The 12,044-nt window shown below is 38.3% G+C and overlaps 1 protein-coding gene across 2 annotated transcripts in view; it reads right to left on the bottom strand.

The window, feature by feature from the left end:
• PTPN21 (protein tyrosine phosphatase non-receptor type 21) overlaps positions 1–12,044 on the bottom strand; it is a 47,701-nt gene that overhangs the window by 7,164 nt on the left and 28,493 nt on the right. For both annotated transcript variants that reach the window (XM_037394201.1, XM_037394202.1), the window contains exons 12-18: positions 11,520–11,604; positions 7,936–9,401; positions 5,489–5,626; positions 2,825–3,046; positions 1,485–1,613; positions 933–1,167; positions 246–406 (exon numbers count right to left, since the gene is read on the bottom strand). In XM_037394201.1, the coding sequence (XP_037250098.1) occupies positions 246–406; positions 933–1,167; positions 1,485–1,613; positions 2,825–3,046; positions 5,489–5,626; positions 7,936–9,401; positions 11,520–11,604 (2,436 nt within the window). The remainder of the gene's footprint in view (positions 1–245; positions 407–932; positions 1,168–1,484; positions 1,614–2,824; positions 3,047–5,488; positions 5,627–7,935; positions 9,402–11,519; positions 11,605–12,044) is intronic.

Raw genomic sequence — 12,044 nt, 5'->3', positions numbered from 1 at the left:
TGACATCTTACAGAGTCAAGAATCCAAATGAGCATTCCAGTGCCCAGTGTGTAAGTGAGTAACTCTAGAAGATTATTAACTTCTGCTGAATTGCCAAGAGCTCTTTCAACCACAGTTGTAAGGGCTCTTCCAAAGGCCACATCTTGGGAAAGCTCAGATAACCTGCCTAATAAATATCTGATGGTTGTTCATTTATTCTTCTCCTACCTAACTTTATTTAAAGCAAAAACAGAAAGAGAGATCACCTCATTGTGTTCCAAGCAAGCGATCATGATCTCTGACAGTATGACCACTCCTGTGCGTCCTACACCTGCACTGCAGTGTACCAGTACAGGAGGATTAGAGTTTTTAGGATCCACAGTGCTGTTCGTATGGCGCCGCACTGACTGTATCTCTTCCAAGTACGCTATTAAGTTTAATGAGATAAGAATAACAAATTTAGGAGATGAGGCCCCACAAGCCATGCTATTACACTGTATGACCACCAGAAAAGTAGTAATTTAACAAATGACATCCCACAGAAAAATGCTGCACTGTATAAATCACAAGTCACATTCCAACTAAAGCAATACAGATCTATAAAGACCATCTAACTTTAGTAAGACTTTCTTTGACTTGTTCCTTATTCCCCACCATGGCCCTCTTGCTACTACTGGAACATACAATGTGTAGCAGATCATGCAATTACGTTTTACCCTATATGAACTTTTAGTAAATGATATACTTGGCTTTAGACAGTCACTTTTACAAACTGACAAGTATATTCCTGTCAAAAATATAATTCAGTATCTCTTGCTGGTGTGAAGAAACCCTTTACAGCAGAATGCTTGACATACTTATCAAAAGCTAATTCACATATAGCAGCCATTTTAGAAGGTATTAAAAACAGAACAAAAAACCAACCCCAAAACAAAGTATTAAATACAACTTACAGAGAAATCCCTTTAAATCCTCCGGACAGCCATGCTCTGGCCAGTCAGTATACTGCAGATGCCAAACTGTCCTCTCCTGTCCTGTGAGAAGATGTTTAATCTTCAAACCCGTAGTTGCATAGCAGCCTGAGTCAGTACGGAATCGTGTGGTAATCTTAAATCTTCCATATGTTACAGTGTTATGTCTTGAACCAAGACGTGGCCAGTATCTGAAGCTTTTTTCTCGCCCACTTTCCTTAAAAGTAAAACATGTGCTTAACAAGAAAAGTAAGAATACTCATACAACTAACGCTCCTGTAACAACTGTATCTCTCCTCTAATAAGTACTACTACAGCATTATGGTTTCTCACCAAGTAAACCAACTTTCCAGAGGAAAGAGTTTGCAAATTCACATCTTTCTGCCAAGGAAAGCAAGACAGAATGGCAAAGGGGTGACTAGATATTTATCTTTGATTACTCTTCTCACTGGAGCAAAGATCTCCTTTCTCTAACAGTTCATTACAAAATCATTGTGGAATTTCGGGGAGAAACCTGACTCAATTTATACTCACTTCCTCTGCTGTCACCATAGCTATGATGGCAATCCCTTGTTCCCAGATCATCTGCCAGAAATCCTGACATGTATTCTGCAAAGGGCCCTGCGTAGCAATGTAATCCCACTCTATGCCACCAACAGAGATCTGTAAAAAGAAATACATTAGGTTAGTAATTATTGACAACTCCCTTTCTCCATTTCTTAAGTCAGCCATTTGAAGATGCACAAACTGAAAAAAAGACAGCAACACTGCAGAAGTAGGAGCCCATTGTGAGTTATATCTGCCTCCATTTTTTAGCTGTATCTTGTCACATTAGATGCAGAAGAGACACGATGTTGAAAATTGTATAGAGATACAGGTAAATAAATGTATTTTACATCATAAGCATAACGTAAAAGTGAGTAAATAAAACTGTATTTCTCTTTTGTGAATTTAAGGTATTCTAGCGAATTCAGGTTTAGAGAAGCTTTCATACACTGGTGCTGTAAATACAATTACATGCACCAAAAAGTGAGAATTAGCTGATGTTTCCTCAAAAAATATTATCTTGTTTGAGAAGTGACTGAAGAGCTACTCAACATTTGTGAAGGAGTTGAAGTATAGAAACTACAGTACCACGTCAATGTACAGATTTATTCAAAAGAGACGGCAATGCAACTACAACTGCTGCTTTGATGATCTCAGTTCTTTTCAGAGAAAGAATGAAGCCAATCGCAGTTTCACTTTGAGTAGGTAAATCCACTGAAAAATGAACAAACTGCTTTGAAGGTTCTTGAGGTCACCCTGCAACTTCTTCACTTTTTAAACAGCGTTTAAAGAGCTACAGCTAGGGAAGGAGGGCAAACAAAGATTATGAAAGAGCAGATTTCTCCCTGGCTCCATCTGTTCCTCTAATCATCCAAAAAAGCTTAAGCTGGGAGCTAGCTTACTGCATCTTGTGGATCTAGTCTGAGAGTATGGAAGAAGAAATAATAAGGATTGTCACTGCAATTCAAAAATATCATAATCATTGCAAAGGATCCCAGTTTGTTAAAGCTATTTGCCTTTTTAACTGGGAAGAATGGACGTGCCTTCTGTCAGCACCAATCCACAGAGAGATGAGATAGAGAGAAATGAGACAGCAGATCAATACAGAAGCAAAATATAGAAGACCTCTCCAATAATCAACCCACCATTATTCTAGGTAATGAGGAAAACCAGGTTTCTCTTCTCCCCAAAGAAACCTCTGCAGAAGAAGGGAAAGAGACACACATGGAGGGATTCTCACTCATCTGACCAAACCAAAATTGATAGCCAAATCCATTTTCAGTTACCACATCAACTACAAAATATTTCTCCAACAGTATTTCTCTCACCTTGATATGAGATGCATTGATGTAACCCGTGTTATTTTCTTTGGTTGGGACTAGCTCTACTCTGGTATCATCATAAGGAAGAACGTCCTGGAACCGGTTTCTTTCAGCATTTTCAGGAAGCCGAGCTATTGAGCACTCACCATCTATAAGTCTTTTTTTCTGAATGCGCTCATATTCAGTAAACACCATCCCCTGCTCTAACCGTTGTTCCAGAACTTTACACTGAAAGGCAGAACATAGATAACCATATAAAATCACGTTCTAAGACTGAGTCTATTTTAATAGAGAATTCATGAAGGATGAAATGTATGTATTTTTCTCTTCTACATATTTTTTCAATGCTTTTCCAGCTATTAATGTTTTCCACAAACATACCAGAATAAACAAGAAGCAACCCTAACCAGCAGCAATTTTGTTGAAGTGAAAACCAAGAAGCCTGTTATACTTCACTAGGTCACAAAGACTGTGGACAGCACTGGTGAAAGAAAAATTACGTCATAGCTTCTGTAAAGACAACCCAGAAAAATTTGGCCAAACCCGACAGCTATGCTATACTAAAAAACATAATCCAAAAAAAGAAATTAAGTCAACTATGTCCTTTGGATGGAGAAAAACTCTGAAAATGTGAAACAAAACACTTGCCTTAGTCAATGAGCTAATAATTCACTACCAATATTCCACATTTTTTTAAGACTGAAATTAATAAACCTTGCGTACAGCAGGCAAGCCTTTTTAGAACACTGCAGCTGAGGTATAAACCCAGGGTTTTTCCTACTAGTATAATTCAATGTGGTTTATGTAATAAGCTGCTCCCCCCCCTCCCTGCACCCCCCACCCCCCCATTTATTCTTTCAAACCCAAGCTCTTTCTAAATCACAAAACACTTCTGGAATTTCAGCATCTCTTTGCCAACAATAATTAGAGGAATAATATGTAAGATTTCAGCCAGAAAATTTCATCTATGTCACATGTCCTCAGCCTCTCACAGCAACTATTTCATGGTATCAGGTCAGAAAATGTCTTGTATCAAATAACTGTAATGGCAAGTGTTGCAGAGGAAGGTGTAAAACCTCAATCATAAGCAATTTGCACATCCATAAATCAACGATACAAACTCCTTTATTATCTTTAGGCTAAATTCCCTCATCAAAACTAATAATCACATGAAGCTGAGCAATGAAACAGGTATTGAATCAACTTTAAAGTCATCGTCTAAAATATCTGCCTCTGGACTTCCTTTCATGTCACATGTCTCCTTGGCATTGCCTCTTCTCAACTGTTTTAGGAATTAACTCCCATTTAATGGTATCTGTTCTGCCTCCACACGTCTGCCTGAAGAGAAAGTGTAGTAACATGTCTTTTGCAGAACTTTACTTTATGGATTCTTCTTTTACCTCAACACTTTGGGTAGAGCTAGCTGAATAATAATATGGCTGGATTTAATAAAAGTCAATTCAGGAAGAGATGATGGCTGAAAATAAGGGGAAATAACCAACACAGGTACTAACTGTAGAACTGTATCTCAGTAGCAGAATGTTAATTTTTGTCCCTTAGCATCTTCTAGGAGTGTACATATAGTTCAAAAAGAACTTCAACTGTGTTGAAATGGAAGAGTCAAATCTCCCTCCTATAGCTCTCACTCCAAGCCTTCAAACTCCAAGACTGAATTTCTACTGTGTGACTTGGAATTAATTTTCTTGGTCTGTTCCTTAGAAGTGCAGCTGGTGAGAGCAGGACTGTTCCTTCAGGTTCTAATCCCTGCCCACTAACTGTCAGTAAATTGAGCTAGAGGGGGTCTGCAGCTGAGGATGCCCAACCATGCTCAGAACTGGATTCTAAAGAGACCTCTGGTCACAGAATACACAATAATCACTGCAGCCCTTGGTTTATCTAGATAATGCACCTGATCAGATGTGTGATGGCAGCACTGTTCTACATAGCCCTTCACAGGCTGGATATTGACTGTATTTCACTTTCCTGCACCTACTTAATGATACACAAGGCAGGCTGGAGTATATTTACTAACAGTTTACCCTGACACAAGCAGGTAGAGTCTTATATTTCTGGAAGAATGATCCTCAGATTCTAGAACCTGATGTTGTCTGTGTGATCTGAGATCTTTTACTGAATTTAAACTTTCTGCAGGTCATCTAAGACATCTATATTTTCAGAGATCCACCTGAGGAAAACATAAATACAATTTGTACAAGCTGTACCCTGGGGATGCAATTTAATTACAAGATGTATTGTAAAATTTGTATGAATTATTAATAATTACAACTAAGTACAACCTCACACTCAGAATTTCAATTTTCATATGTTTTCAGTCTGGAAAACCCCAAAATCAAGAGAGAAAACAGAAAAATGGCATAAAAATGTATCAGTAGATACTAGTTAATTTGCTTCCTGTATATTAAAGTGTAAACTATAATCTGAATCACTGTCATCTTGAATCTTAAAGAAAAATCTGAGTTACACCCAATATTTCTAGCAATGACTTATCAATCAGAACTTTCATTCTTCATTTTGTTTCTATTCTCAGTATTTGAGCTGCTTTGAATCTGAAGTATTCTGAAGTCAACACAAAGCACCATTCACATGCATTTCATTTTGAAAAATCACTAGTGTGAAAAAGAAATCAAGCATTAAGAAACTCCAACATACCCGTTCATCATTTGTTGCTCTTGTTGATTCTTCCTTCCCCTCATCTGGCAGAGGCACTCTAGTCAAAGCTAGTCCATTTAGGGCAGCTAGCTTCAGAGGCCCTATTTTTTTGGCATCATTTTTATTCTTTTTCATACCCTGCAAAAGAAAAGCTAAAAACTGTAAATATCCTTAAATATCTGATAAAGTTACAAAGCAGACACCAGATGAGTTCAATTAAGCAAAGGATACTTCCTTGACCCCTTCTGCAAACAGCTCTGACCTTTTTATTTTTTTTTTATATGCACTTCAGTGAGAGATTAGGGTGGTGGGACTACATTCCTCCAAGGACACAGCACAAGTCTGTCTTCATTCCAGACAGGTTAATGAAACTGCAGAAGAATGACAAATATTGTTCCCTACAAAGCTCACAACTGAGGGTGAGAGGCAACAAGCCTGGATAACTAACATTCTTGGACAGAATTTAAATTACTTTCCAACCCCCAAAATACATAAAAATTCTTCCTTAACTATTCAATTTGCAAACACTTTTCTTCCCTATTAGCAGGCATAACGATGTGCATGTACCTTTAAGATATCTGAACATAGTCAAATGTTTGACTAAGTTTGCAACAAACTGCACATACAAAATGTGAACACAGAACTGCAGACAGATCTGAGCCCTCAACCAGGCCATGAATCTAAATTATTGAAGTTACCATTCATTATTTGAGAAAAATACCAAAGGGCAATTTTTATGAAAGAAGGCTTCTTAAAAGAATCATTTGAATGCATAAGAGAAAACATCAACAATCCTGCAGTTGCTAAGTTTGGTTGTTAAGAAAAATACATTGAAAATGTGAGAGTATATGTGGCTTGAATAATAATCAATGCTTTCAAAAACTAAATAGTAGTAAGGAATAGGTAGACAAAGTTAAGAGAATGAGACCACATTTAAAAGTGAAGTGAACACAAACCCAACAGTAAGAGTTAATTGAAAAGCAAAACGTGCAAACATTGATATGGGCCAGCTTTCTCACCAGGATACTCCTCATCTTAATATTGAATACAGAAGGGTAATACCCTCTATTATGCAATGCCACTCTTAAATGTTACTGAACTATGAAGTATTTTACTGAACACTTCCAGTGAAAAAGTTTTAATATCAATTTCATTTCAAAGGTTGACTTGAACATTTACATAGCTATCAGAAGGAAAAGGCAGGTTATGATTTTGGTAGACATATTAGTGTCTGAAAAATTACCTTTGGAGAACAAAAAACTAAATGACTATGTAAATGTGAACACAGGAGCAAGTTATCACTTTTTTTCCTAATCCACATAAACAGGAGTAAGGAGATGTAGAAAACCATACACCATCATAAAATCAATTGAAGCTGATGAAGGTTCATTTCATTGTGTTTAGCTCCATGTATAACAAGTCTGACCAACAAAAAATTGTGACAGCAGAAACTATTTAAATATGTAACATTTCCATAAAATTAAGATTTTGTGGCATCAGCTGTAAGAGTTACTACAGTAGAAGAAGTTACATGGTAGTTTCACTGCAGTTAATTTGTGCAGAAAACTGAGGCAGGCAAAGTTAACAACAATCAATTTTAAAAGGCAAAATAATAATAAAAATGGTCTTCCTCTATTAGCACCTGAAATATGCCACAGACTACATAAAACCAAACAAAAGTTTGAAACAATATGAGCGGTAAGGACTGCCAGTGAAATTGTACAGTCCCACACACAGACCCTGATGTTTCTATGAGGTGGGAATTACAGGGAAGGTAAAACTTGCAGTTGTTCATTATTTACAGCTTTGTAAGACTGGAGTAGGAGAAAGACACATGGCAAGTAAGAAATGCCTTTAGTGGGATAAAAACAGCTTGAAGAGAAGGCAAAAGGGAAAGGACATGAAAAGGGGAAAGGATGGAGGAAAGAAAAGAGTGCAAGGAAAGAATTTATTGCCTAATGTGTCAGGTCCCCCTCGTAGGCCAGAAAGTGAAAGCAAATGAATTTAAACTAGTAAACATTCAGCTACATCCAATTTTTCAGTGAGAGAAAGATTAGAAAACTGGTGGTAGAATCGAAAGAGTTGCTTCTGTTTCCAGATAAGCATAGGTAGGGCAGAATTTCCCGTCTAGAATGGACTTTAAATTAGCTCGTTCTACAGTTGCTAGCCAGGTTAGGTGTACCACACGGATGGAGGCTGGACAGCTGGATTTGTATGGGAGAACTATCAAGACAGAACTTAGACATGGCAGAGAAGGGGATAAAAGACAGCCAAGCAAAGTTAGTCAGGGAAAACCAGAAAAATAAAGGTCAAGCTTAAGGTAGCTTTTAATTCACATGTTTTAAAAGCATCTCAGGTTGGTTAAAACACTCCCAAATCTCAAGCAAAAACGCCACACAACTCCCGCTACAGAACAACCCGAAACAAGAGGAATAATATCCACTTACACCTAGTGGGGGAAGGCCTTCCACAATGTTCTTCTTTCCAGACAAAAGATCGGACACAGGTCTCTTCTTTACTGAATCTTTCCTTACTCTGTATCTCCCTGATGTTGTAAGATCAGATTCCGACATAGATGGAGTAAGCAGTCCTTCCCCTCTTCTCTGCACCTGGCTTTCTACTAGTAAATGGACAGGGCTCATATCTTTAATTCTCTTTTCTGTCTCAGTAATATGTAATTTAGGCTCAAGAATATGCAAAGGGCCACCAGATGAAGCAACAGAGCTATAAGGGTAGTTCAGTACCGAATCATGAGAATAACCACCCATAACAGGTGAAAGTTGGGTTTGATCTTCAGGGAGAGGAGAAAGACTTGTACCAGCCTTGCTTTCTTCTTCAAATTCTTCTTCTTCCTCACTACTGTGAATCAGCATAGTGGCATCTGAAAGGGTTTTCTTATGATCGCAGTTCACACTTTCTTCTTGCTCACTTTCTTTTTGCTTTGCTCTCTCCATCAGAATGTTGGGCTGTGACCCTTCCGAGATAACTCTTGGAAGAGCCACATCTGCTGCAGAAGCTGACATGGTCCTCTCTTTAATTCTTATTCCTTCAAAGCTGGGAGCCAAGCCTGCTATTTCAATACTGTTCCTTTTCTGCAGCTGAGCATGGCGTGCTGATGTTAAAGGTTCACTGACTTCCTGAAGAGAGTGTGCCACAGGCAGGCTGTCTTCCTGAAATGTCTGGACAGAATGGTGCACTCGCCTTGTGATAAGATCTGGATTGCTGCTGCTGATGTAGATATGTCGTGAAAGGTCTGGAGTACTATTTGCAGGTCTTGGGTATGGGTATGGGGGAGGCGGTCGATAGACTTGGGTCTTCATTATATTTGGTGCTGGATAGTCCTGAGCCTGAAGCTGTACATTTGTCAACTCAGGCACGCTGACTGCCCCAACAACGGGGCGCTTTTCAGCAGGATAGGGATAGGGCGACTGGCTATGAAAACTGTAGTTCAGGTTAAATGGATAATGGTTAGATTGCGGGGAAGCGAAGTGAGCATGTTCTCGTATTTCAGGTTGACTGTAAACTAAGGCATCAGGCCTGCTATAAGCGTATGAATTGCTGATGTTAAGATTCCTCATCGAATGACTCTGCCTATCTGTGTGCACCATTCCCCTGTTGAGCTGTCTCATCACAGTTTCATAGTCCGGCGTGGGACGATAAGAAGGTGGTATCAGTGCACTATGCCTATGTGTTGGGACATAATCAGTTCTGAGGACATCGCTTCCAGTAATGCTTGGGTTAGAGGACATGGGGGACGGCTGCAAATAATGTTGTGGATTGTTCAAGGAGTTTGTGCTATGTGCACTATAGACACTACCATTGCGGATCCGACCGCTGTAGTCATGAGGGGCTCTATCCAAGCTAGTCTGAGAGTGACAGTAGTATCCATTCTGATTGCTCACAAAGAGGTTATCTGAAAGTTTAAGAACAATCTTTATGTCCGAGACATCAAAGAAAGATATCCTCTATTAAGACACAGCTAATCAATGTCTGAGATTTTCAAAATCTCAGTTATTCTTAGCTATGTATCAAAATTGGGAAGGAAGGAAGGAAACAAAACCATCCCCAGCTTTTTTGTTGCTCTTGACACCTAAGGTATGCATACCAGAATAACCTATTATGGTAATTTAGATAATGCAAATTCCTTTTGGAAAACATTGTCTCAGTTTAAGAATGGCTGTCTTCCATTTAGGATAGGTTTGCTAAGTTTCAGTCCAAGTCAAACAAAATCCCTATCAATCTTAAACCACACTAACTGAAGGAAGAAATCCGCACCAGGGTTTGCACTAATCTAATGAGATCAATTTAAACAGCAAGCAAGGAAAAAAAACGCAAACAAAAAAAAGCACTAAAAACACCCCCATAACAACAAAACCCCCCTCAACTCTTCTTCCCCCCATAGGTAAGTAGATATAGTACCACAAGACCTTTTTTAAAAAAAAAGTAACTAAATTAACTTTTCTCCAGAACTTTTGAAGACCGTTTAAACCACTACCATACATTGTTTACACATTAACATATACCCACTCTGATGGGTAGAGAAAATGATCTATACAGTTTATACATCCAAGATACATTTAATAATTTAACCATTACTTCATTGGATGCACAATTTGCCAAGCTCCAGAAGAGAACAATTCAGTCATTGCTTTAGATACTTTCATAATTTACCTCTTTAGGTTCATCAAAATAATTGCCACACTTATGTTACTGACTTTGCTGACAATCAAAAATTCTTTTGTTTGTGAAAAAAATGTTCAAAAATAGGATGTGTGCAGTAGCAAGTATCCAGCAATAATTCCAACACTATATTGGAAAGAATTCAGCTACATTCTGAATGTATATACTTGTACCTTCACAAATATTTGTGTAAGTCTATTTAGATAGAAAATGTTCTTAATCCCTTACCAGTGAGTTGTTAGAGTATTTTTTTTTCCAGCTGACTTTTAGGACTGGAAGATTCCTATCAAAACTGAGGCAACGTTGCAAAAGATTAGATTAAGCCCTTCAGGGTAGCAACTTTGTTAATTACAGACACAATGTGTAACAATCAAAAAAACAGGAGAGAAAGCAGCCATCACTCCACTGTAAACAGATTAGGAGCGTGCATTCCTTCAGAATTCTAATTAGGGTTTGCCTGGGTTTTTTCTTTCCTTTTTTCAAATAAATGTATACCAATTCCATAACTTGTGGAATTCCTTAGCCTTTGAATCTCCCACCACCTTGTAGTCTAGCAAACTCTGAGAGAACCTTCTCTCTTCCTGCATCCTGGGATTTTTCTTCTTATTGTTTTGTCTGAATTTTCTGGGAGTTTAACTTACTCTTTGCAGCTGCTAACATCAATATTGACAATAATGTACCAGTTTGGTACATGAACCAAAAAAACCAACTGTCAGCTTAAACTCACACAAGAACCTACAGCTGATAGTTGCTGTGTATGCTATCATAACTAACTTTGCTCATATTCCATAGGAGAGGATATGGAGGAGGAGCAGCTGAGGGAACTGGGGCTTTTTAGCCTGGAAAGGAGGAGGAGGAGACATTATCACTCTCTACAGCTCCCTGAAAGGAGATCGTAGAGAGGTGGATGTTGGTCTCTTCCTAAGTAACAAGCAATACGACAAGAGGAAACAGCCCCACATTGCGTCAGGGGTGTTTTAGATTGGATATTAGGAAAAATTTCTTCACTGGAAGGGTTGTCAAGCATTGGAACAAGCTGTCCAGGGAAGTGGTTGAGTCACCATCCCTGGAGGTATTTGAACACATGTAGATGCAGCGCTTAGGGATGTGGCTTAGTGGTAGACGTGACAGTGATTTAAAGGTCTTTTCCAACCTAAATGATTCTATGCTTCTATTTCACGTTAGCCTATACAGCTAGATTAGCAGCAAGCACTTCAATGAGTGTTGTAGTACAAATCTATCCCATGTTCACCCTATGAATTTGCTCAGCTCTAGCTGAAGTAGCTATAAAGGCAAATTACAGCTTTTACCTTCTAAAGCTGTAGCATGGCCTTGGATTTAGTGAACTTACCTTGGGAGGAAGCATATGGTTCAGTATAATGACCATTGTAATGCAACTGAGGTGGTGGAGGCATCATATAAGGCTGAGGCTTGGGCTAAGAAAGCAAGCATCTTAATGTTAGTTAACAACTCATGATTTATTTTAAAAACAAGTCTGGGAGGTTTTTTATATTAAAATGTATAATATTACATATATAATGTATAATACAAGCACACATCCCAAACCTTATTCTTAAAACATTTCTCTCAGTCTGCAAAGCAGGTTTCTCCTGTGAGGTCACAAAAGAAATAATAAAAAGAAAAGGAAACAAAACCAAAGCCACACACCATCAACTCAAGAGTGTATCTTGCCATCTGACATCTAAGAGTCTCCTAGATGAGTGTCCTAGAGACAGTGCAATCAAACTAAAAATAGAAGTGTTTAAAATATTTTTTCATCGCAATTATTTTAATTCCATTCTTCGGATATTACATAGCAGCTTTTTCTATAAGTCAGAAACAATTCCTCACATACTAGACTCATCTCTTTCACTGC

This window comes from Falco rusticolus, chromosome 7 (assembly GCF_015220075.1).
Source record: "Falco rusticolus isolate bFalRus1 chromosome 7, bFalRus1.pri, whole genome shotgun sequence".
Taxonomy (NCBI): Eukaryota; Metazoa; Chordata; class Aves; order Falconiformes; family Falconidae; genus Falco; species Falco rusticolus.
Note: the sequence above shows the minus strand (reverse complement) of the source record. Positions and strands in the feature narration are given on the sequence as shown.